Below are 27,513 nucleotides of genomic sequence, written 5' to 3'. Positions count from 1 at the left end.
TCATTATTTCCTGGAGTTTCTGTTAATATCCTAGCGTTCAGTAACTAATTTTTTAAATGAATGTGTGATTCTTAATGTACATTTCATTTTTAAAAGCCAGGATTTATTCTAGTCTCCTTTGAAATTTGTTTCTCTCCTTGCATTTCATGTGTCTGTTAATATTCCCACATCCTATCTTGTTGAGAAACAAAGCTGGGAGAACTTGCAAATTCTTTTCTTTGGTCTCAACCCATGTTCATCCAGCCATCACATATTTTAGAAAGGTTGTTCAAGACCTCCTCATTGCTCACTGAGGTTACCAGTTACCACTATGGTAGCTTTATTTCCCTGCCATGCTGTGTGGCATGTGGAATCTTAGTTCCATGACAAGGGATTGAACCTGTGGCCCTTGCATTGGAAACTCTGTGTCTCAACCATTGGACCATTAGGGGAATCCCAAGATCACTTCTTCACTTAATCTGTTACCTCTATTATTACCTCTCCTCTGCATGAAATCCTTTATGATTCTCCCTATTTCCAGCTGAACCAGCACTCTCTGATTTGGCCTAGGAGGCTGTGCTTCATCTGTCTGGCCTCATCTTTAATGAATCCTTCCCCTGCACTCCCACTTCCTACCTTTACAGACTGCTCAGAAAACCTGAATTCCTTGTGATTCAACAGAAGGGCCCAGGGCTTTGAATATGTTAACTCTTATACTTGAACACCTAGGTCTTCCTCTTCATCTGGCTGCCTGTCTTCCGGTTAATCCTTGAGAGTCAGTTCTGTTCCTCAGCTGTCCTTGTTTTTGTTAGTCTCCATATGCTCATATAGTATATTCTCATATATCTGTTAGAATGAATTTTTGTTTATTGTACCTACTTATCTTCACTAGGGTAGACAACATGTGCCATTTTACCTTTTTAGTTCCTGAGCCTTTTATATTGTCTATAGAAATTGATTTATATGCTGGTAGTGAAGAGGAACCAAAAAGCCTCTTGATGAAAGTGAAAGAGGAGAGTGAAAAGGTTGGCTTGAAGCGCAACATTCAGAAAACAAAGATCATGGCATCTGGTCCCATCATTTCATGGGAAATAGATGGGGAAGCAATGGAAACAGTGTCAGACTATTTTTTGGGGCTACAAAATCACTGCAGATGCTGATTGCAGCCATGAAATTAAAAGATGCTTACTCCTTGGAAGGAAAGTTATGACCAACCTGGATAGCATATTAAAAAGCAGAGACATTACTTTGCCAAGCAAGGTCCGTCTAGTCAAGGCTATGATTTTTCCAGTGGTCATGTATGGATGTGAGAGCTGGACTGTGAAGAAAGCTGATTGCTGAAGAATTGATGCTTTTGAACTGTGGTGCTGGAGAAGACTCTTGAGAGTCCCTTGGACTGCAAGGAGATCCAACCAGTCCATTCTAAAGGAGACCAATCCTGGCTGTTCATTGGAAGGACTGATGCTAAAGCTGAAACTCCAATACTTTGGCCACCTCATGCGACGAGTTGACTCACTGGAAAAGACTCTGATGCTGGGAAAGGTTGGGGGCATGAGGAGAAGGGGACGACAGAGAGTGAGATGGCTGGATGGCATCACCGACTCGATGGACATGAGTCTGAGTGAACTGCGGGAGTTGGTGATGGACAGGGAGGCCTGGCATGCTGTGATTCATGCGGTGGCAAAGAGTCAGACACGACTGAGCTACTGAACTGAACTGATGCTGTATCAGTGTGAAATCATGTGGTAAAACAGGTCCAAATATCTCAATGTATGTATTAAAAACCCTAGGAGGAACTCTTTGGTCTTTACTTTGATTATAGAATTTTTCATCTGTAAGAAAATAGATCAATATATTTTACTGTATGTAGACATAAGTTTACAGGACATAACTTAATAAAAAAGTGGGTATAGGTTATGATAATGGTAAATTACCATTAGAATTAGGAAGGGATCTTAATTAAATTCATTATTTCCGTTTGTCAGTTTCCTATTTTTCCTTTTATGGGAAATTGCCTTTAAAATGTTTCCTGGAAGCAGTTTGGATGATCCTTTCACCTTTTTTCTCCTTAGTTTTTTGCTGATGTTGTTGTATACTTACTGACTTTCCATTTAGGTGATATTTGCTGCTATTTCAGGTTGTTTATTTTTGCTGCTTTCTTTGAGTTGTCTAATTTGCATCTTTTCTGGAAACCTGGTGACTAATGATAATTTAATTTCTCTGAACGTAGAGAAACATGATTCGTATGCTGTTTGAGATCTTTTATAATGTTGAAAAAAAAATTTGTGGATACTGGGTAATGACTGTCAAGGAAGTGCAAAGAAAGCCTTTTAAACTTGACTTTTTGACATGAACTGTTTACAGCCGAGTGAACATGTACTGAAAGGTAGACTCTGTTTTAAGTTTTTCTTTTCTTTTTCTTCTAAATATGTTTTTCTTTTCCCTCTCTTTCAGGTTTTGACAGTAGAGGCATGCTGGCCAGATTTTAGTGTTTAGATATAAAATAGAACAGTTACAATATATTTCAACCAGCTGGAACTCAGACCCCTGTTGGTGTTTTAATCCCAAAATGGCATTTTAAATTCATATAAACCTTGCCTTAAGGGATGGAGAAAGGACAATTTAGAGAACAGCATGAGGTTAAACATATTGATCAGTAGGCTAGTCTTTCTTGTTGGCTTTTGGTAGAATGTAGACTTAGAAAATAACCATCAGCAACGAAGAATTCTTTGCTTCCCTAGAAACAACCTCCTTTGTTTTCATTATATAGATTTTTGATAATGAAAGATACAATTCAGTCAGTGATTAAGAAAAAACACCGATATCCAAGTTGAAAGTTGGAGTTCCAGGGTGAAAGTTGAGAAAATATGATTTTTAATTTTTAACTCAGTTGGCCATGTTATTTCTTTATGTCTTCTTAGTAAACATAACATAGAGTAGGTCTAAATTTTTGTTAAAGTGCAGGGACCAGTGCCTGGTCAGTTAAGTAAGTAAGTAAGTGTTAGTTGCTCAGTCGTGCCCGACTCTTTGTGGCCCCATGGACTGTAGCCCACCAGGCTCCTCTGTCCATGAGATTTTCCAGGCGACGATACTGGAGTAGGTTGCCATTTCCTTCTCCAGGGGATCTTCCCAACCCAGAGATCGAACAAGTAATTAGCCTTGCAATGTTCATAATACAGTTTTTGGTTATAGCATCCCCAATAACTATATTCATGCCTTAGTTAATTCTTATTGACTTAAAGTCTTTGGGTTTCTCTTGATGAATAGGAAATTATTTTATTATCCTAGTTTAAGATATTTATAATTTTTCAACTAATGTGTGTTCAGTGTATGTCTTGTGTGCTTGGAATGATATTTTTGGACAAGAACTTAACTTTTGGTTGGAGTGAATTAAAAACTCCACTGAAAATATATTTCTTGTATAATTTATAATTGACTATTTTACATTCAAATTATCATTTTAATAGACTCACCTGTGAAGGAAGATATTTGATAATACTTGGAACACAGCCTTGATGTCTCAGTACTATTACTCCTTTTTAAATGTCTGATCCAAGTCTAAGTCTTGCTGTGTAATTTATTATAGGTAGCATGTATGCAGCTCATCAATGCCCTTGTTACATCTCCTGATGACTTAGACTTCAGGCTTCACATCAGAAATGAATTTATGCGTTGTGGATTGAAAGAGATATTGCCAGTAAGTGCCCTGCAGTCTCCTTATTAATATTTAAATTAGAGAAGTACTTGAGTAGGGGGAAATTTAGATAAATTACTTTCAAGAATAATTCATCTATGGGAAAAAATCTATTTTTGAAATACAGACGATAAGTTTTGAGTATTAGTTAACACTGTAAGTATTTGAATGCTATAAATCAACTTGAGTGGTTCGTTTATTGTTTATATTTTTCATTAATTTTTTGCATTATTAAAACCAAACAGTTCCTCATAATTTCTATTTAATATCTGTAGAATTTAAAACATATTAAGAATGATGGCTTGGATATCCAACTTAAAGTCTTTGACGAGCATAAGGAAGAAGATTTGATGGAGTTCTCCCATCGCCTGGAAGATGTTAGAGTGGAATTTGAATATCCTTTTGTGTGATGTCCAATCAAATATATATTAATTACTAATAATTACTGCTAAATCTTAAACAGCCCCTAACCCTAAAATATTAAACTTCTGAAGCCATTTCTAGGTAAACGCTATAAAATCAAAACTTTATTGAATCAGAGGGATGTTTGTATAAACCTTTTTATTAGTTTATATGTGTTTTTATGAAAACATGCTTATATAAATGAATGTGGCACCTTAAAACTGGATACTGTAGGCCTTTTAATGTGTATATGTGCAGTCTGTTCTTTCTGTTTGGAGCCCACCTGCCCAGTGCTTTCTGGCCTTAGGAGGAGGCCCCTTAGCCTGCTGGTTATTTCTGCCCTGTCCCTGGCGTGTATTTTCTTATGGGCCTTTGCTGGCTCTGTGCATCTGCAGATGTCTTTCTTTGTCAAGAAATGAGCCACATCTCTGTCTTCCACAGCGGAGCGCCACGGTAGGTAATGCCCCGCACCAGCTTTCTTGGTCATGGCTGCCGCAGAACCCAGTGCAGCCTTCGTGACCAGCTCTCCACCACTCTCTGCCAGAGTGTCTTGGCTCAAGAGAGGAAGATTGGTTGGAGTCGACTGTGGAGGAGAAGCCAGAAAGTATCACGTGAAGTTGTCATTTGCACCATTTCCCTCTACTCTCATACCGAACTGCATGTATTTTATTACATGCTTAGTCTATATGATACCTATTTTAGAGTAAGACAGTAATCTTCTGAGGCCTTACAGAGCAGATTCTGCATCACATTACTGCAGTTATTTGGTGCAGAGGATAAATAAATCCACATATTCCTTAATCAATTCACTGAAGCGAATGATCTTTACAACATGGTGTGGAACACAGTTAAGGAAACCAGAGCAGAGGGATATTTCATTTCAATTCTGCAGCATCTTTTGCTGATTCGAAATGATTATTTCATAAGGTAAGAGGAAGCTATAGTCTAATATTTTCTTTCACTAATAAAATTATATTGTGAAATTCACCAGCTGTTTGATTTGAGCATGCACATATTTTTAAGATTTCTTTCTTTCATAGTATTAATTGATAGTATACAGGGTTTCCTATGGGTACATATTTAGATAGATGATGGTATAAAATGATATTACTGTTACTTTATAAGCTCTAGCAGATTCTTGGTTACAACTTTTCATCTGAATAAAAATAAGAACTAGCAACAAATTTACTTATTACTAATTTATTGCATGATGGATAATATTTTCTGGTTAGTCCTTAGGCAGTAGGAATGGTGTTGATAAGTTTCTTTTCATAAGTTATAAAAAAGATACTAAAACATCACTTTTATTAGTGTTTAAGTAGCTAGAAAGTTCCTTATGTTTAATGTTGCTAATGTATCACAAAACAAAGATCATGGCATCTGGTCCCATCACTTCATGGGAAATAGATGGGGAAACACTGGAAATAGTGTCAAGACTTTATTTTTTTGGGCTCTAAAATCACTGCGGATGCTGATTGCAGCCATGAAATTAAAAGATGCTTACTCCTTGGAAGGAAAGTTATGACCAACCTGCTGCTGCTGCTAAGTCACTTCAGTAGTGTCCGACTCTGTGTGACCCCATAGACAGAAGCCCACCAGGCTCCCCCGTCCCTGGGATTCTCCAGGCAAGAACACTGGAGTGGGTTGCCATTTCCTTCTCCAATGTGTGAAAGTGAAAAGTGAAAGTGAAGTCGCTCAGTCGTGTCCGACCCTTAGCGACCCCACGGACTGCAGCCTACCAGGCTCCTCCATCCATGGGATTTTCTAGGCAAGAGTACTGGAGTGGCTTACCTAAGAAAGCACATTAAAAAGCAGAGACATTACTTTACCAACCAAGGTCCGTCTAGTCAAGGCTATGGTTTTTCTAGTGGTCATGTATGGATGTGAGAGTTGGACTGTGAAGAAAGCTGATCGCAGAAGAATTGATGCTTTTGAACTGTGGTGCTGGAGAAAACTCTTGAGAGTCCCTTGGACTGCAAGGAGATCCAACCAGTCCATTCTAAAGGAGGTCAATCCTGGGTGTTCATTGGAAGGACTGATGCTGAAGCTGAAACTCCAATACTTTGGCCACCTCATGCGATGAGTTGACTCACTGGAAAAGACTCTGATGCTGGGAGGGATTGGGGGTGGGAGGAGACGGGGACGACAGAGGATGAGATGGCTGGATGGCATCCCCAACTCGATGCATATGAGTTTGGGTGAACTCTGGGAGTTGGTGATGGACAGGGAGGCCTGGTGTGCTGGGATTCACGGGGTTGCAAAGAGTCAGACACGACTGAGTGACTGAATTGAAGTGAACTGAAACAACTTAGCACACACGCATAGTGCTGTGAAGGAGGTTATTTCTTACTTAGGATCCTAGTCCCTTCATCTGTGCTCCAGGGGACATGTGGTTTTTAAACTTCAGAACAGATTAAAAAGCACAACTCTTGTGGGGCATGCTCAGACAAGCCTATCACTTTGGTAGAATCAACTGTCTAGAGAAATATTACATTGTAGCGTTACTGAAAATACATGTATGTGTGCCTGACTCACAGTGAGGCCAAACAACACTAAGACATTGGAGTTTGGAACAGAGAAATGTTTACTGCAGAACAGAGAAATGTTTACTGCAGAGCCAGGCAAGAAGATGGGTAGCTCCTGCTTTAAAAATCCTAAATTCCCCCAAAGCTTTCAATGAAGCCCTTTTATAGGAAAGGTGGGGAGGGGCGTGTTTAGTTGGTACAGACTTCCTGGTGTGAAATCCTTGTTCTTGAAGTCAGGTCACAGAAAGGTGATGATGTTCCTGTAAATCTCTACCAAACAAATGTTCTTCTCTGTCCTGACAACAAAGCGCCAAGTCCCAGGACACAGCTCTCACCCTCCAAAGCCCAGGTCCTGGCCAAGAGGAAGCCCACCTTGGTTGGCCGCTCCTTCAGGGTCAGGTTCCAGCCGTCATCGCTGAGGAGCCCAGCACCCAGGACCCAACTGGCCCTCTGTTCCCCAGGCCCTCAAAAGGGGGCGGGAGGCAGGGCCCACGGCCTGCAGCTCAGGCAGACGGCCACCGCTCTCCGCTCACAGAGACAGAGGTTGCAGAGCGGTTCCCCAGTGCCTCAAGGCCCTGGCTCATGGGTGGCCGTGAGGAAGGCTCTGGAGCCTCCGTGACGCACCTCCGGCCTCCTCCCTGGCCACCCAGCTCACCTGCTGGTCCCGTGCCAGGGAACGGGCCGGAGGGCCCCGGGTGGAGGACAGAGTACGCTGTTCCCTGACTCCCCTTCATGGCCGTGCCCCACTCTTGGCTGACCACCCCACCCACCGTGACTTCCTGACAGGTGTTGGCCTGTGGGCAGGGCCCACTGTAGCACCGACCAATGACTGAGTGCGACCTGTTGCCAGGTAAGGGCAGAGTAGTGTTGCCCAACAGTGGCTCCATGCTAAGGGCTGCCCTCACCGTGCTCTGTTGTAGTAGCAATATCAGAGTGATATTAGTGAGCCACAGAAGTTCCTCTCCTTTGGTCAGTTTTTCAGTATCACCTTCGAAGTTTGATAATCGTCTGTGTTCCCTTCTTCCTTGGCTCTTTCAGCCCAAGGCCCTTGGTATTCATTCCAGATGTGGTTACTATGAAGGCAGAGTTCTTCCTGTGACTGTTTAGTCAAGATACCATTGATTCTTTCCCATGGACCAAAGTTCTAACTTATTTATTACTGTTTGTTGTTGTTTATTTTTCTTTTAAAAAATTGTTTATTTTATAATTAAAGGATAATTGCTTTACAGAATTTTATTGTTTTCCGTTAAACTTCAACAAGAATCAGCCATAGGTGTACATATACCCCCTCTCTTTTGAATCTCCCTCCCATCTCCCTCCCCATCCCACCCCCTAGGTTGTTTATTCTAATAGTGGGAATATGTTTATTATAGGATAGAGTCAGAATTATGGTCATTTACATACTTTTGCTATATATTCTTTAAAATTTTTTTTGTTATTTACCTTTTAATTCACATATAGTAAATTTTACTTTTTGTCATGCAGTCCTATGTACCTTGTTCTTTTGGGTTTACCTCTTCATTTTTTTTTGGTTTTGCTATCTCAAATGGACCTGTGTTTTACCTTTCAGAGGTCTTCAGTTTTCTGGACATTTTCACTTGATGAACACTTAGAATTAATATTGATAATTAATAAAATTTTTAAAGCTTTTAATAAGTTATTTTTCATTGTAGACTGCAAAATATTCTCACTTAAAAGAATTCAATCTATGAATTTAAATCTTTGCTCACTTTTGCTTTTGGGACAAAAGGAAATTTTACTGAAATGGAACTCAGTTGGAAAATATACAGAAAAGGCCCCACGAAAAATCAAATGCAGCAAGATAATTGGAAGGTGAATAGAAGATCAAATTCAATTCTGTAGCAAATTATTGATGACTTATTGTGCGCAAAATAGGGTGTGAGTTGAATGTGCATGGAGATAATTTCTGATTTTGGTAAAAAAACTGCAGAGAAAGTGAAGGTGACTTCAAAATATTCTCGAACAAAAATGACATTTTATTAGTGAAGTAATGACATTTGTTTTTTATTCCTTAATTAGGTTGTTTACATATTCCTCTGACATATTCACTACCTTACTAATATCTCACATCGAGATTATTTTCTAGATTTACATTTCTGGAATCCATAAGTGTATTGTTCTTTACTTGTGTTGCCTTGATTAAAGAGGTTTTGCATCAATTTCATCCGCTTTATAAATGAGCTCATAATTTAGAATGGTGGAACTGAGAAAGCATTTAATGAAATTATGGTTTTAATAAAATGATACAAAATAACTTGTTAATTTAAGAAACGTTTTATTAAAACAACATCAAGGTAATATTAAATAAGAGTAAAAAAGGGACAGAATGTATCTTATCAATTTTTAAATGTGATAGAAATGTGTGCAACTTATATATTAATACCTCAAGTGTAAATGTGGTTATTACAGCTAAGATACTAGCTAGGAGATTATTTCTTTGAAAGAAGTTGAGAATATTGAGGAAAGCAATGATTATGCCTTCTTGCCTTGATCTGTACCTGAGAATACTCTCTTGAATACTATTACTCTATGACAGTTAGTAAACATTTTCTTATTTGCTAATATTGAACTTTATTTTATTCAGTGTAATGAACGGTTTATTGGGTGTAAGTAAGTAGGTCCAGAGCAGCAGGTCATAGCTTATAGGGATGGAAAGCTGAAGTTGCTGAGGTGCCATCACATACATAGTGTGAAGGAGGTGGGGAGGAAAAACTGCAAAATATCATTGGGAAGAAGTAAGTCTTCCTGCTGAGCGACTGAATTGAACTGAAGTCTTCCTGGGTGGATGGGATGGAGGCCTGTGCCCCCCACCCCTGCCCATAACTGTAGTTTGGTTTTGTTTGTAGAATCTTCTGGATACTTCTTTTGCATTTGTTGGCTTGAGTTGTTTCAAAAGATGTTCTTTAACTTGTTACTCATACAGGTGGACTGAACTTAATTGTAGTTACAAATGAAGCCTGCTTGAGGATTTTAATTAAATTTAAACTTTGGAGAAAAATTGTTAAACTGAATTTTTCTAGCTTTCTTTTAAGTAAAAAGTATTCTTTTGATACTGTATATAATTCACAGTATTCCAAACATTGTAAAAACAGTGAACTGTATGGTTTTAAGAACCTTCCAGATAATTTTTTAGAAAATATGTCTTCTGATTTGTAAAATAAAATGAATTAATGGTATCCCTTTTAGTACAGTATCGTGATAGGCTGATGATCTCTTCTGAGGACTGTGTTAAAGCATGTATCAGTATCACTTCATTTGAATATTCTTTTTTTCACTGCCTACTAATTAAGTCAAGGTTCTGACTTTCATAAGAAAATGATCTTTAACGCACACTGTATTTATAACTAAAAGATTATGAAAACATTGTGTTAAAATAATTAGAAGGAAAGTGACATTTGTGTTTCCTCTCACTCCCGTGTTAAGTCTGTTATATCAACTGTTAAAACTGTGCAGTAGTATATTATTGAACTGGAAAGCAAGCTACTGAATGAAGTAGCTCTGTTTTGATGTAAAGTTACACTGATAAATTGGGTGTACCTGTATTCTTTTCCTTGGTTCTAGGCAACAGTACTTCAAATTAATTGATGAGTGTGTATCTCAGATTGTACTGCATAGAGATGGGATGGATCCAGACTTCACATATCGAAAAAGACTAGACTTAGATTTGCGTCAGTTTGTTGGTGAGTGAGTCTCTGTTATTTAAATGAAAGTACCTTCTGTCTCTTACCCATTGGTTAGCGCTAGAGTGTTGTTTCTTGCAATGTTGACTCTGGAGGGTCCTGGATACCCTTTCAGAAGGTCCTATTAGTCAGGTCTATTTTCACAATAGTACTGAGACATTATTTGCCTTTTTCACTGTCTTGCTATTTGCAGAACAATACTGAGAAAACTGCTGGCACCTTGATGTGAAGCAAGGCAGTGGCACCAAACCCCAGTAGCCCTGGGGTTCTTTGGTAAAACAAAAGAAACGAAACTGCCATTTTTACTCAAGAATGTCCTTGATAAAGTACTAAAAAATATTAATTTTATTAGACATTTACCTTTGTATATACTGTGTAAATATATTCTGTGTGAATATATTCAAAATTCAATATATTGTATGTGTGAGTCACTTGTGCTGCAAACCAGAGTCCAAAAGGAAGATGCCTGCTTTTTTTTTTTTTTCATCTTTGAAAAAATGATTGTTATACAAATTGTGGCTCTTTAGATGTGAGTGTTTGGCACACACTTTCCTAAAAATGAAATGAAGATGATAGACTATGTTACCAATGATAAAATCCAAGCATTTACGTAAAAATTTGAGTTTGCAAAACTTGTATTTACTACTGTCATCTTGGCAGCTTTGCAGTGCTAAATTTTTCTATGATGAGATTAGTGGTGATATTACCCTATACGATTATTTTGATATTGTATGATGAGGTGTATCACCATTTGAAGGATCTGTGTGACTCTGTAAACCACTCTTTCCCAGATGACCAGGGCTTGATGTGTCTAAATGATTTAAAAGCAACAGAGTGCATCCTGTATCATGCATCGAACCAGAGGGATTGGATGGGGAGGGAGGTGGGTTCAAGAAGGGGAACACATGTACACCCGGGGCAGATTCATGTCAATGTATGGCAAAACCAGTACAATATTATAAAGTAATTAGCCTCCAATTTAAATAAATAAATAAAATAACAACAACAAAAAAATAAAAGTAACAGAGTGCGAAACAGTCTTTGAAATGATATGCGACTCCACATGGTAACTAATGTTTAAGAAGTTGCTGCTGCTGCTAAGTCACTTCAGTCGTGTCCGACTCTGTGTGACCCCATAGACGGAAGCCCGCCAGGCTCCCCCGTCCCTGGGATTCTCCAGGCAAGAACACTGGAGTGGGTTGCCATTTCCTTCTCCAATGTGTGAAAGTGAAAAGTAAAAGTGAAGTCGCTCAGTCGTGTCCGACCCTTAGCGACCCCACGGACTGCATCCTACCAGGCTCCTTCATCCATGGGATTTTCCAGGCCAGAGTACTGGAGTTACCATGTCTCAAATCTTGATTTAATATTCATAGACTATTATTCGCATGAAGTTGTTTTTCCTCATAACATATTTGAGTTCGGGAAGAAGTGTGGGATGGATACAGTGAGAAAGTAGTAGATAATGCTAATGACACTGATAAAGCAAATACTTGTTTCTCTCCCTAAGAGAAGAAATTAGAAGTTCTTGGGGGTAGGAGGGACATAGAAATAAAGAAAAATATTCTCTAAATACGTAGCAAACTAAAACATGGAATGATTTTGAATAGTGTCTGAAGAGAAAGTTTTTTCTTCTTGGACATTAGGAATATTTTTCTTGAGTAGGTGAGAGGTTTTGACGTTGAATTCTTGAGAAGGAAATAAAATCTTTGAGTACTTCTTGGCTAGATAAGTGAAATTAGGTACATAGTTAAATAAATTTATTCTGTTTATTGATTATAAATGTTTCAAATAAACTTAGACACAGTGCAGAAGACTTACATACAGAAGAGAGTGTCACTGTGCTCAGTTCAGTTCAGTTCAGTCGCTCCGTCGTGTCCAAGTCTCTGCGACCCCATGATTCACAGCACGCCAGGCCTCCCTGTCCATCACCGACTCCCGGAGTTCACTCAAACTCATGTCCATCCAGCTGGTGATGCCATCCAGCCATCTCATTCTCTGTCGTCCCCGTCTCCTCCCGCCCCCAATCCCTCCCAGCATCAGAGTCTTTTCCAGTGAGTCAACTCGTCGCATGAGGTGGCCAAAGTATTGGAGTTTCAGCTTTAGCATCAGTCCTTCCAATGAACACCCAGGATTGATCTCCTTTAGAATGGACTGGTTGGATCTCCTTGCAGTCCAAGGGACTCTCAAGAGTCTTCTCCAACACCACAGTTCAGAACCATCAATTCTTCGGCGATCAGCTTTCTTCACAGTCCAACTCTCACATCCATACATGACCATGGGAAAAACCATAGCCTGCTTAAATGGGAGACAGGTGTTGGAAAGTATAGGGCACAGATAACGTATTAAGGTGGATTCAAGAGATGCCGTGTGTGCAGCAGGAATCAGAGGATTAAGTGTTAATTTAGTGCTAGAGAGCCAGCCAAATGAACAAAAAATTATAGAGAAGTGGGATTATATAGGAAAGTGTTTTCCTAGAAAGTTATCCATAATGCCCTACATAGTTAATCAAGAAAGAATTGTGTACACACTGTATTTAGAGTTAAGAAGCTAACCACCAAAGTAATCTCATGTAGAAAGAGCTGTGAGTGGTCCCACTTAGGAAGTGGGACTAGTTTGGGATGTAGTGATTTGGTTGATTCTTGCTTCTTGTAAGTTGTTTTGTAGTATGTTTTACTAAACAATGTTCATTATTACTTTCATTAAAAAAGAAAGAAGGGATATAGTACATCATGAGACATCCACATGAATTACTTCTGTGAAGTATCCTGTCATGTGGATTCCTATCAGAGCTTTTTAATCTATTATTACTGGATATTTAAGTTATTTGCAGTTTTTTGCTAACAATATTTTAATGAATATTCTTACTTTAAAGTCCTAGAAATAGAATTACTGGGTGAAAGAAAATATTTAAGTTTTTGTACATATTGCCTAGTTTCTTATTAGCAAAGTTCCTTAATTATACTTCCAACTCTTTTTAGGAGAGTTGGCTTCCCCATGCTATCTCCAGTACTTGGCATTAGGGATTATTTAATCTTTGCTTATTTCTAATTAAATATTTTTATATTTTCATATTATTAGGAAAATTCAATTATCTGTCCTTATGACTTACCAATTTTTAGATTTTTATTCCTAAGTTTATGCTCATTGCTATTGTACATTTTCCCCATTTGTACTGGCTATCATCTTCTCCTTTTCTTTCAAAATATGAACTGAGGATAGCAACCTTTGGGTATTATATGTACAGTTGAACTCTCCTCCTTTTGCTTAACACAAGGTTAAAATTGTAGTTGGGTTTATGTTTCCTCTTACATTTTATGACCTTGGTATCATGCTTAGAAAATCATTCTCCATTCCAACATTATATATTTCTCCATTTGTTTATTACTGACATTATTTCTAATTTTTCTCTGTGATTTTTTTTCTTTCTGAACTTTTAAAGTAACAGTGAATTTAAGAAAAATTTTGTCATTGCAATTTTAGATATTTGCATAGATGAAGCAAAACTAGAGGGGTTTGAAGAGAAAGCATCAGAACTTAACAAGAAAGTAAGTAGTTTGACTAACTTTGCAAGACTACAGGGGGGCTCCTGCCGCTACATTTCTGCCTCGGGGACTCTCTGTGTTCTTCCAGTTTCCTTCTTTACTTCTTTTGGGTGTTTGCACAAATGCCATCCTCCGAGGACTTCCTATTTAAACATTGAAACTCCTCACTCCCCACTCTGGCCCTCCCTGTGCGTCTCTCCTTGTTTCTCTACGGCTGTGTTTATCACCATCTGGCATGCTACATCCTTTATGTGTCTGTGTGTGCAGATGCAGATGTCTGTCTGTTTCTCCCTCTGTAATACAATTTGTGAAGGGTTTTTGTTAGCTTTATTCACTGTTGTGGCACCTAAAACAATTCCTGGACTGAAAACTAAACATATTTTTTGAATGAGTGAATAAATAAATGATTGACAATATATAGAGTCAGAATTTAAGGCTGGAGTTTTTCTCAAGGCCTCAGATAATTTAGGCCCTTATGATTGAAATTATACCTAAAAATGTTAAGAGAAAGTTTCACTTGGTTTTTGTTTTGATTAAAGTTGCTTCATGAGACTGAGCGGAGCCATTTAAAGTAGTCTTTTTCATCGTCGTCAGCACTGGCTGTCAGCAGTTTCGTTTGTTTCTGTCCAGTGGTGTTGGTGACCATACAGCTGCCCCCACTGTTCTTTAAGATAGTGTATTATGCTTTTGTCTCTACGTAGTGGGTACTTATTACACTTGTTCTTTGATCTTAAATTTTTATTTCTAAATTTTATTATCTTTTGTTGTTGGTTCTTCACATTTTAAGTAGTTTACTCTGATTTGAATTCTTAGGGCTGGTTCCTTTCTTGGAGGAATCATGGTAGTAGCTGCTACCAATACCTCAATGAACACTGTACTCAAGGAACATTTAGATTGAGTTAGGCACCATGCCAGTAAGTCTACATTTTTGATGTGTCAAGCCCTAAATGAACCTTGAGAGAATTATACATTTTTAATAGACTTTTAAGATAGAATATCTTAGGGTTCCCTAATAGCTCAGTTGGTAAAGAATCCGCCTGCAATGCAGGAGAGGCCAGTTCAGTTTCTGGGTCAGGAAGATCCACTGGAGAAGGGATAGGCTACCCACTCCAGTATTCTTGGGCTTCCCTTGTGGCTCAGCTGGTAAAGAATCTGTCTGCATTGTGTGAGACCTGAGTTCCATCCCTGGGTTGGGAATATCCCCTGGAGAAGCAAAAGGCTGCCCACTCCAGTGTTCTGACCTAGAGATTTCCATGGACTGTATAGTCCACGGGATCGCAAAGAGTTGTACGTAACTGACTGACTTTCACTTTCCCTTTCACATGGAGAACTTTGTAAGTGCCCTGTCTAAGAAGTCCTACTGCTGCTGCTGCTGAGTCACTTCAGTCGTGTCCACCTCTGTGTGACCCCATAGATGGAAGCCCACCAGGCTCCCCCGTCCCTGGGATTCTCCAGGCAAGAACACTGGAGTGGGTTGCCATTTCCTTCTCCAATGTGTGAAAGTGAAAAGTGAAAGTGAAGTCGCTCAGTCGTGTCCGACCCTTAGCGACCCCATGGACTGCAGCTTACCAGGCTGCTCCATCCATGGGATTTTCTAGGCAAGAGTACTGGAGTGGCTTGCCATTGCCTTCTCCGCTAAGAAGTCCTAAGTTTCGCCAAATACTTAGAGAATATTATCTCCCAGGACTTTGGCTGCAGGCTCGGATTACAGCTGTGGATATTAACATCACCATTTTTGCAAAGTGACTTAGTTAATGGGGGAAACAAAGTAATAGATACTTTGTGTCATAATTGTTCCAGTTGATAGATGTTTGTGTTGTATGGTGATCTCTCACCCACTGACTCTGTATTCCAAGCTCTGTAAATAATACTTCCACTCACTGTAGGAAAGGAGTAGCACACTTTCAAGTTACTTGGTTTGAATAAATCTCAGATAGTATAAATTGGCTTTTATAATCTTTTTTTTGGGCTTACAGTATTTGAATATGATAACTTTCTCAAAACATCGTTTTAAAATTGTAAGCTTTTACTGTAAATAGAAGAAAGACCTTGTTCAAGGTTAGTTGTCTCCTTTTAGTCAGCAGTTATATGTCTTAGGTATATTCAGAAAATATTGTTCACTCCATAAAAGATTTCTATTGCCATACCATTTTGTATGTGTCAGCAAGATTTTTTTCTGATAGCTTTATAAGGACACATGTAAATACTTTGCTTTAGGCAGGAAGCTATCATGGTTGCTAGACACATTCTTTATTTTAATGCATAAATTTGAAAAATGAAGACTAGAAATGTCAGAAAGTACATAGAGAGTATTGAGTTATCAGCCTTCTTGTATAGATGCGCTAATTCACTTACCTGAGGGAATGAAATTAAGTAGAGTCTCAACCTTAACTGTGTTTCTTGACATTTTTGCATGTAATTTTGTAAGCGTAATATTGCTCTACTGACTCCTTTTGGAGAGGAAGTCTATCATTTCAGTTTTTGTAAAGTGCATCTTTAATGGAGATTCATTTTATCCTCAAGGCTACTGTGATTTGACTATGGATATTACAAAAATGCTAAAGCAAAGTTTATATTTCATCTGATCCTTTTATAGGGGAGGATGTAGAAATTTATTTCTCTTGTAAGTAATACAGATACTCTCAGTATGGAAAAGTTAATTTAGTAAGCTTTCTTTGAGTGTAGTAACTATGATTCTGGTGTTTTGATAGTTTTATTTTTGTTCCTATAAATAATTGTTTTTCCTTCTGCATCCTATTCTAAGACCTAAGACAGGACAGTGTACATATTGATATTATGAGAAAGGCTTCTTCATTCTTACTCTCATAAGAATTTAGTTTTCTATTTCTTGCTAAGCAGCAGTAAATATCGACTGAGCAGTCATAAAGAGGAGAATAGAGAAAATGACTTCATAGAGATTTTTGAGACTGGGAGATTGAGGATCTTTATGATATTGACATGGTTATTCAACATATAAAGGAAAGTTTGACAGGAATTGGCTGATGATTTTACTCAACGAATGAGTTTAATTTATAAATACAAAGCTTTTGGAAAGGTGATGAATAAAGCAGAAAAGGTCTCATTATTAGTGAGCTTCCAGGTTGGTGAGCATTACTGAGGTGTATGATACTACATTTTGATAGCTTTATAACACAGGGTGATAATTGTTGTTTTAGGAAAACCCTGTGTGGTGTGTAAGCCTGTAGGAAGGATCTCGGGTGGCCAGGGAACACTTGCCCTAGGAAGTGATGGCTAATGTGAGCCCTGATGGATAGTGGGAGGCACCAAGGTGACTGTCCGAGCAGGAGGCACAAGTACATTTGTTTTGAATTTCTTGAATCCAGCTTAACATCTTCAAAACCAAGTTCTTCCTTCTTGTCTCTAAAACTGCCGTTCCTCAGATTATAATCCTTTTTGCCAGCTTGCAAAGCAACAGAACGACGTAGTTAGTTTGGCTACAGTCCCTTCGCTCCTGTCCTCTGTTCAGTCAGAAGCTCGCTTTCGATTCTGTCTATGTATGTATGTATTCCCCCCGCTCCTTTCTTTCCCTGTCTCCTTGTCCTGTTTTCCGGCGTACTCCAGCAGGGCTTGCGTCCTTGCCTGGAGCACCTCGTTTCTCTGACTCAGTCCATTGTCCGTGCTGCTGCTGGTTGGGTTTTCCAAAGTGCAGATCTGATTACGTTGCTTCCCTGTGATAAATACTCTAAAAGTTGTCCGTAGTTATTAGGGAAAAGAAGAAAGCTGTTTGGTTTGTTGTAAACGTCCTTTCCATAGTCTCGCTCTGCTGCGTCTCTGGCTTCATCCTCTGCAGTTTGTTCTCAGCCCTCACTTGTGGCCCTTACAAGGGACGGCTTGTCCTTCATGTACGCGCTGTGCTAGTCACTCTATCCGAAATGCAAGCTACGCTTCTCAGCTAATGACTCAAGTTCTTCAAACCTTAGATCAAGCATCATTGCTCCAGGAATGACACACATGCCTCCTGTCCTTTCTGTATTGTGAGTAATTTTCATAGATTTTGGATGGTTATTTTGTTTTGATTTTGCCACCAGACACTATGCTTACTAAACACTATGATCATATTCTTTTAAACTCTGTACCCCTAGTCCCTGCCACTCTGAGAAACACATAATAGTCATGCTATTAGATATTTGTTGAATAAAGGAAAGAGGTGGAATGGGACCAGATATCAGGTGGCTCTTCGGTATTAGGTTAATAAGTGTGGTTTTTATATTGAAGCCACTAAATATTTAAGACAAAGGAGTCATGATATGTGAGCTATTTTTTGGATGGCACAGCAGTATTAAAAAAACAAAGTTTGTAGAGAGAAAGACAATATTGGTTTTGAAATTACTGTAATGCTTCCTTACTCTTGAAAAACCTTCCTTAAGTTGGGAAATATATTTATAGACTGGTTTGCAGTCTGGATTGCAGTTGTGAATCTGGACCTGGTGACGGGGACTTGGAAGCCACCAGTGTATGGAAACCCTATTCCTAATCCAAAGCCTAACCCTCATTTGACTGTGGTTTAAAGTCTCAAGGCTACATTTGTGAAGTATTTGTACCTTTTAGTGATTACTTTTTTCTTTTTTAAAAGGGAGTCAAGTATATGTTCTTGATCATGAGACAGAACTCATGTTCATCTCTGCTAGTAGAGGGATTTTAGTGAAGATGATGGTAAGGTGAAACTGTTTTGAGTGCAGGATGGTGACTTGTGATAAGTGGCTATATCAGTTAGAAGACTCATTGGGTTTACCAAATTTTATCATTTGCCTTCCTCCTTCAAAGTGTTGCATTAAGGTCTTTGAAAGATTAATTTATCATTAATTTTCCAAAGATTAATGATGAAGAAGATGGAGTTTATCCTCTTAAACTTTTGTTGAAGGTTAGAACCTAAGTTTCTGATGTTATTTTACAAAAAAAGGAAATAATTGATGCATTTACCTAAGTTTCCTTAAGTTTCTGATGTTATTTTACATAAAAAGGAAATAATTGATGCATTTACAAAGTGGAGTTATTTATTAATAAAAACTATTGATATGGAATTCTTTTAAATCATGTTGATAAACTTGGGAAGTTTCAGGTATAAGTTTTCACAGGTAGGGGTCAGGGAATTCAGTACAGTGCCTTATTCTCCATTATTTTACAAAAAGTTGTAATGATATTTTGGGACTCTTAAGAAAAATGCCAGCCTTCTGGATAAACTGTAAGCCCAGTTTGCTCTGATGACAGGAGAAGGTTGCATATTTCATTTCTGGCTTTGTCTGCTCCTTTGCAAATGAATGATTTTGGTGGCACCCTGAGGGACCTAGAGAAAAGCTGTGGGCGACTTAGCAGAAACCTACCACTACTCCTTTCATAAAAGTTATGTGCCACTAACAGAGCATTAGAGTCAAATTTCTATATGAAAAATAGTGCTTTATATTTTCATCTTTCTCTCTCTGTGTCTTGTATATTTCTTTTTTTTTTTTTCAGTTTGAAAAAGAGTTTACTGACCACCAAGAAACTCAGGCTCAATTGCAGAAAAAAGAGGCAGAGATTAATGAACTTCAAGCAGAGTTACAAGCTTTTAAATCACAGGTAAAATACTATCTACTTGGAGTGAATTTGGGTATCGAAAACTCACAGGGTAACCATGTCTTCACAGCATCAAAATGTTGAAACTTCAATTTTTCTTGTATGTTTTCATATTTTTGTTTATATATATTTCTATTCTGCTGTGTTTAAATTTTTTAAATTATTTTGCCTCCTTTTTTTCAATTTGCATTTTTTAAAATGTCTAATCTCTTCCTTGTGTTTCATTTGGGTTTTGTTCCTGCTGTCATGTGTTTGCTAGGTAATTAAGCACTAAGGGTAAGAAAGTCTCTTATTATTAGATTTGTCATTCATCACTGATCTTTATCCCACTACAGAAAATTATTGCTCAAGCTATTTATTTTTCAAAACCTTCAGCCTATGGGTACCTTGCAGTGAAAGATAACCTCTAGCTGAATGAGAACATTTTCTGATAATTTTTCAATTTCCAAAAGTAAACAGATTTAAAACACGACAAAAAAGGGAGCAAATCTGGATTATGAAGTAGATAGCTCACATATACTTTTTGCAAACAAAGCAGTTAGGTAGCAAGAAATACATTATCTACATGTTTTACATGGATGAAAGTAAGGAAGTAGAATATTCATAGATAAATTCCTTCATGTAGATTTCTATGCAAGATGATGAGCAATAAGTATAGTTTTGCTATCTTCTTTTCATCCTAATTTATGGTTATGCTGAAATAATGTTAGGCATACTTTTTCCTGTGTTATTTGCAATTTTGTTCTCTTTTTTACTTAGTGTATAGTTTCGTTGCAGAGTCTGAAGTTACTCTAGGAATTATTTGTTAGTGTTCGATTTTGGGGGAAAAAATAGAATCTATAAGAAAATTCTCAGTGATCATCTTTCTCTAGTGCTGCAAGAGAAGGTACCACAATTTGTTGAATATTTTCATCTTTCTTATGTGGTTCCCTCTCCCTCATATTAAAGAAACATTCGGCTGTGTTTTCTATATTTCAGATTGAGCTTTAGACACTGAAATATTCATGACAATTTTTTCCTGGTCCAGGCTAGTGTAAATTTAGACTTTCCTTTCTTTTAGTTTTTCTCAATTGAAGCATTTCTTGTAAATCTATGCTAGAAAATTTTAGTTTATAGAAAACATATTCACTGTTTGAATATGTTATTGCTGCATATGATTTTATATAAAACAGGGATATATTTACATTTTGAAACAGATTAAATCAAGCGGTCTCCTGTGTTGTTTTAGATTGTGTACAGTGATAACCTCTGTTTATGTCTATCAGAAGAAAGCCTGTTATTAGAGACTTGACATTGACCACATACTCAGTTTTGAAGAACAATTGACAAATCCTTTCTTTGGATTAGTTTGTATTTCTCATGAAGTGTATGCATTTGTCTTAACACGCTTCTCTTTGATCAAAGCTGTGCTGATTATAAAGGTTGTGAATAAAATGTGTTCTGTTAGCCATGATTTCATTCCTTGTGTCACTTAACAGCCAAGCACTGTTAGATGCTGAGGACAGACTTGGGAGGCAAGGCGGTCACAGTGTCTGGCCTCATCAGTGACATACTCAAGTTAATCACACTCATCAAAGTCTAGAGCAGAAATTCAACTATACCTTTGTTTTAAGACATTAATTGTTAACTATAAGTGTCTATTGAACGTGAGTTTGATATACATAGATCCTTAACATTCAAAGGGCTGTGGTATCCATTATTACAGCAACCCAGCCCAACACTAAAGTGATTCTTTATACTTAATGTTTTTGATAAGGCATGTTTTTTAATTGTGGTCTCAATTTCTCTTAAATACTTTTTGCTGATTTTGGATGTTGATTTCAGGCCTTTGTACATCTATTTTCCATTTTACCATAAAACTTTTAAATGATTTATTAATATTTATATAGCTATATGGCTTAGAGTTGAAGTTAGTTTCAGGAAATAATCATCACAAAAATTATTTGTCAACTCCTGTCACCTTCATGGTAGTAAAAATGCATCTATTTTTATTAAGCAACAGAAGCATAAGGATAGAAGTGCCTAGTAACCAGGTCGTGTCTTGCTTTTGCAGGTCTTACTAAGAATCTTAGTTAAGTTTTCCTCAAGGGCACAGGCATGATGTGGCAATATTATTTCCTTCTCTTTTTCTGGATCTTATTTATTTATTTTTATTTTTACTAACTTAAATGCTGGTGTCGCGCAGAATTCTGTATATACACCGTTCCTCATGCTGCGCTCTCTGGGTGAACTTACCTGCACAAATGGCTTCTTCTGTCCTCTTGAGACTGCTGACTTGCAGATCCTTTAGACCCAGGTCTATTCGCCTCTTGGACATCTCCACCCAGATGACCATACTACCTTAAAATGGGGAGTAATATTTCTCACAGTTACATTTTTATGAAAACAAAAGCTATAATAATACTCTTAAATTGGGAAAAAAAATTGTTGAAATTTTGTTTGTAGGTTAAACCACATGGCATTACTTGAAATTCAATTGTTTTTGGTTTAAAACAATATTTTTGAGAAACGTACTTGAACCTGCTTTGTAGATAGCTCTTTGTCATGGTTCTTATTGTTTTTGCCCTGTAGTTTGGTGCCTTGCCACCTGGTACCTGTTTGCCTCCTTCAGATGGAAACAGAACCGGCCCTCCAGCCTTGCTCCTGCAGCCACCGCCGCCTCCGCCTCCGCCGCCGCCGCCGCCGCCTCCGCCCCCGCCCCCGGGGCCGTCCTTACCACTTGGCCTGGGGCCTGTGCCCCCACCCCCTCCACTGGGACTTCTCAGCGGACAGAGCGCTCCTCCTCCACCGACCCTGCCCTTTGGGTTAAAACCAAAGAAAGAATTTAAACTGGAAACCAGCATGAGAAGATTAAATTGGTTAAAGGTATAACAGAAACAAGTAGAGAAATAATACTATTTCTTTTAGATTAAAGCTTAAATTTGTATTTACTGGTATATAATTTCCAGTGGGAGCCTTATTCAAAATGTTATTAAATAAACAGGAATTCTTTTAAGAAAAGTGTTGAGTTAAAGCCCTTTCAGTTCAGTTCAGTTCAGTTCAGTCGCTCAGTCGTGTCCGACTCTCCGCGACCCCATGAATCACAGAACGCCAGGCCTCCCTGTCCAACACCAACTCCCAGAGTATAGACTAAAGCTTTGTAGTTTATAAATTGGGTTCTGCTACTGCTGCTAAGTCACTTCAGTCGTGTCCGACTCTGTGCGACCCCATAGACGGCAGCCCAACAGGCTCCTCTGTCTCTGGGATTCTCCAGGCAAGAACACTGGAGTGGGTTGCCATTTCCTTCTCCAATGCATAAAAGTGAAAAGTGAAAGTGAAGTCGCTCAGTCACGTCCATGTCTTAGCGACCCCATGGGCTGTAGCCCACCAGGCTCCTCCGTCCATGGGATTCTCCAGGCAAGAGTACTGGAAGTCTATAATTGTACTGGGATTTGGTTTATTATCAAATGCATACATAACATTTAAATACATACATAACATAATTTAATATTATCATGATTATACCGTGTATTTTGAAGTGTTTTAAAAAAGTACAGAAAAGTTACTATTCTTAGGAACTTTTTTATGTTGGTAGCTATTGCAAAAAGTATTACTTGCTGTCAGAGGTGGGCATTTAGTCCAGACACAGGAATTCTGAATCCTGCAGAAAGATGGCTTCATGGGTCACATAAACTGAGCATTGCTAAAGATTAGGAGAAGTATACTGAGAAAGAACAGACTTCATTGCATTCAGCTTCAATCCCCAACTATTTGAGAGTGGAACCTTTTTTGTTTTTCCCTTTTCCCTAATAACACCTTAACTTTCTGCAGAACTTGTATTTCATTGAACACACTTTGTAAAAAGTCTTATGGAGATTACTGCATAAATATCTGCTGGCAGCTCTGGGGTGCTGGGTGTGTAGTTGGTGCTTGGGTGGGGGACAGATGACACATTCAACCATTTGTGCATCTGTCTTCTCTCTGACTGCAGATCAGGCCTCAGGAAATGACTGAAGACTGTTTCTGGGTAAAAGCAAATGAAAATAAGTATGAAAGTGTGGATTTGCTTTGTAAACTTGAGAATACATTTTGTTGCCAGCCAAAAGGTAAGTTTAATATCTTGGTTATTTTTTACTTTTAGTATTTTAATATTGCAACTCTTTAGATGCTTTCAGTAGTATTATTTGTATCCTATAAATGATGTTTCTACATTCAGTTCAGTTCAGTTCAGTCGCTCAGTCGTGTCCGACTCTCCGTGACCCCATGAATCACAGCACACCAGGCCTCCCTGTCCATCACCAACTCCAGTTTCTACTTTACTAATGGATAAATGAAGTTAGTTTTTTTTTTATGTAGAGTATCAACTGAGAAATTTTTAAAATACAGATGATTAATACCAGAGTTGTTAAATTTCTGCACGATAGCTTCTTTGAGGATATTCTAAGTTAGGACTTTCATAAAGGAGGATATTTTTAGAGAAAATTTTGATATGAAAATTCCCTGTAGACAATGAGAAATAGAAAAACAAAATCAAAATGTGAATCTGCCTCTAGTCATAATTTTCCCACTCTTTAATGTTGCAGTGACTACCATGTAATAAATTAGTATGACTCATATGGGATAGAAATTATCAGATTTATAGATTATCTTGAAAGGTAGCTTGAATTAGAGTCTGTGAGTAGATTATATCATCTTTTCATTATGAACAATGAAATTCATTTTCAAGAGCTGCACACAGATAGCTTTTACCTATGCACTGTGAATTTTCTCTTTTTAACAGTTATATTTAGGAATTACTCTTGTCTGAAATTTGATTTTGTCATGGGCCTACCACTTATGTTTCAGGGTTGATACTCACATACACTGTTTATTTCATTTTTGAGTAACACATTTTGGGTTTGTAGTACAAACCACTTACATCAGGCATTATCTTTTAATTTTCAGAAAGGAACCTTTTAGCAGACTTATGTCACTTATATCAGGGCTCATCAAACAGAGAGATAGGTGGTAGGGAGAGATTGCATTGGACAGAGCTGGGAATGCTTGGTGTAGACTGAACAGCTGACTTCTTAAAGTGCCTACTGCATGCTAGGTACCATGCCAGATGCTTTATGTACCTGATTTAACTTGATCATCACAGCAACCAAGGGATGCTGGCAGGTACCAAAAACATCATTTGCATTCCTTTGAAATGCTTTCTAAAGTATAAATTAGAAACTGTTTCTAAAAAATAATATAAGTTAGAAACTGTAACAGGTAATTGTAAATTAGATTTCTAGAATTTGTTTTAAATCCAAAGCCTTTATCAGATATTTTGGAACACCATTTTTCCTGACTAAAATAGTGAAAATAATATATTTTGATCTTTGGAAAACGGGAATTTCTTAGTAAGCTAACCCTAGTAAAACTTGTGACCTAAGCAGATCTTAATTTTACCTTTTGATTATGGAGAATCAAAATTTTCTTTGAAAAAGATTAGTGCACTCTTCAGGCAATCAAGGAAAATATATGGCAGTTAAAATGTGTATTTGCATGTAAAACACTTCAGAATTTCAGATTTCATAATCTGGAATTGATTAGTTTTCCCTTTGCTTTTCTTGTAGGTGGAAAGGGTGATATCTAAAAGCTGTTTAAGTAATTCTGCCATCCAGCTACTCTTTTTTTCCCTCTCTGTACTCTGATTACTTTCTTAATTAATGAGGCTCAAAAGGGAAACTTGTTAGCATGCCTTCAATTTAGCTGTAGTGTTAGCCTTAAATGAAATAATTGGACCTTTAAAAAATTCTTAAGTCATCTAACTTTAGACTTACGATTTAAGGTTGAAAAAAATAGACATTAGCTCAATCTAATACCAGTTGTAAAGGTTAAGGTGAGGAAATGATGATCCTTTTCTGAATATTCCATATTTCAGTATCTCTCTGACTCTGCGTGTATCTTCAGTGCCCCGAATCTCTCTTCGGTTTGACTTCGAGGCTGGCAGAGGTCTACAAAATCTTTTCTGTCAACTCAAATGCAGCTTCCTCTTTTCTGTGACACTGTATAGTATCTCCCCGATCGTTGGAAAGATGAGGAAGCCCACAGTCATAATGCTGGGCAATGCCAACATCTTACTATAATGCCAGCAGGAGGCAAGCTGTGAGGACGACTGTTTCTTTGGTTGGGATTTTAAAGAATAATTCCTAGAAAGCATTAGTTGAGGAGCCTTAAGTGTGCTTTTTGGCCTGATTAGTGTTTTATTAGAAAAGGTCATTCGTTACTGCTTTCAGAAGGACAGGACTTTGTGTAGATATCCTATAGGAAAGATCAGAAAGGAAGGCAAGACAAAGGTGCCTGGAAAACTTAGACAAGACCCAGGGATGTTGGATAGGTTGCTCATGGACAGGGAGGCCCGGCATGCTGTGATTCATGGGGTCGCAGAGAGTCGGACACGACTGAGCGACTGAACTGAACTGAACTGTTCCTTTATTCAAGGCCTGGCTGCTGCTTTTGCCTATTTCCCATTATGCCAAAGTTTTCTTTGAATCAGTTTTGCCATTTCTGCAGAATTCAAAATGGAAATGCAGTTGCTTTCCCCTCTCTAGCAGGCAGGGGGCGATAGAGGCATGGGCATGGGTTGATTGTCGTTCTTGGCTTGCCAGTTTGGTAGGAAGGACACAGGATTCAGATTACTGAAAATTTATGGGATTTTAGAGAAAAGGTGTAATTTTTTTTTTTTTTTTAGTTGTAGTACCTCCTTGGACTAAGAACCAAGGCTCTTTTTCTGATTACAAAGGTGAATGTTCCGTTCCAGGCATTTTAAATGGTAGACACCAATCTTTGTGCATTTGAAATTGGCAGAAAAGAAAAAAAAAAAAAGAACTGAAGCCAGAAATTTAAAAAGAACCTTGGAATTCTCTCTCATGTTCTTTATTTTTTTGTGACCAAGTATGGTTCTTTGTATTATAATGCTTTAGGTTTATGAGGCATTTAAGTTAACATAATTGGGTTTCAGAGGTCTCGTACCCAGAAAAGGAAGAGGAACTAATCATTCCTATTGAGCACCTGTGGTATACCTGAACTGGGTCTTCTTCATGTGACCTTGTTTAATCTTTACTGCATCTCTTCTGAGGTTTTTCTCTTGGTCTGCTGATTGGAACAGTTGTAACTCCACACAGTACCACCCTGCCCTATCAACTCACAGATGGAGCAAGATGTTCTTGAGAGAGTTGAGCATTTCCTTTTAACTCATGTTTCTCTTTATTATTTTTCTTCTCTTTTTTTCCAGTTAGATTTTACTTATTTTGCTTTTTAAAGTAATCTCCTTCCTATGATTTTGATAACATTGCTTCAATGGGAACGTGACTTGTGTCATATCATAAGGAGTACGAAAACTCTTCTGTAAGTCATTTCCTCTGAAATCAACTTTTTTTTTCTGATTCAGTTATATAATTTTATTTTTTATACTTTATTTCCCTAGTAAGTATCTCACTTTGGTTTCCTTGCTTCTCTCCATGCTAAACTTTTGAGATGAATCTTAGTTTTCCATATTTTAGATTCTTTTGAAAATAACATGTTGGCATTTTTCCTAACCATATACTTTTTTTTCTCATCTGCCTCATTAATTTCTCCTGCTTTTTCTCTGTCCTATTTGCTTACGGTTGTTCATGTCAAGTATTTACAGGGGACATATTGTATGTGAAGACTTGTGCTTGGCACTGGGGACACTGTGGTGAGGAGGTAAACATGGTCCTAGACTCACATTGCCTTATGGCCTTGGTGATGTGCAGTCAAGTTCGCAGGTGAAGTCTAATAACCAGGAGTGAGATAACCAGTGCTGATCTTGATGGTAGAAAAGACCGCATTGTTTTACTGTTTCAGGCTTCTGTTAAGACTTAACAAGGTTATAAAAGAGGATTGTTTATATATCTCCCAGAAATTTAATCACAGTATTCATATAGTGAACATTTGGTATCATCAAAATAATGCTAATGACCTGTGTATTTTTTCCCGGATTGGAAGCATCTGTTGGTTAATTTTTACAGGCTGTTGGAAAATGGATTAACGTATACTAACAGGTTATTGGTGTTGGATTTATCAAGTAAAATTAATATTTATTACGTTCATTATTCATAAACTGT

General features: G+C 37.9%; 1 protein-coding gene across 2 annotated transcripts in view; it reads left to right on the top strand.

The window, feature by feature from the left end:
• DIAPH3 (diaphanous related formin 3) overlaps positions 1–27,513 on the top strand; it is a 582,052-nt gene that overhangs the window by 194,186 nt on the left and 360,353 nt on the right. For both annotated transcript variants that reach the window (XM_088842795.1, XM_088842794.1), the window contains 8 exons: positions 3,566–3,676; positions 3,949–4,067; positions 4,886–5,002; positions 10,183–10,301; positions 13,782–13,846; positions 19,316–19,420; positions 21,989–22,282; positions 23,388–23,502. In XM_088842795.1, the coding sequence (XP_088698921.1) occupies positions 3,566–3,676; positions 3,949–4,067; positions 4,886–5,002; positions 10,183–10,301; positions 13,782–13,846; positions 19,316–19,420; positions 21,989–22,282; positions 23,388–23,502 (1,045 nt within the window). The remainder of the gene's footprint in view (positions 1–3,565; positions 3,677–3,948; positions 4,068–4,885; positions 5,003–10,182; positions 10,302–13,781; positions 13,847–19,315; positions 19,421–21,988; positions 22,283–23,387; positions 23,503–27,513) is intronic.

This window comes from Moschus berezovskii, chromosome 13 (assembly GCF_049115385.1).
Source record: "Moschus berezovskii isolate FMDL1 chromosome 13, NW_MosBer_1.0, whole genome shotgun sequence".
Lineage (NCBI taxonomy): Eukaryota > Metazoa > Chordata > Mammalia > Artiodactyla > Moschidae > Moschus > Moschus berezovskii.
This window is presented reverse-complemented; position numbering and strand designations above follow the sequence as displayed.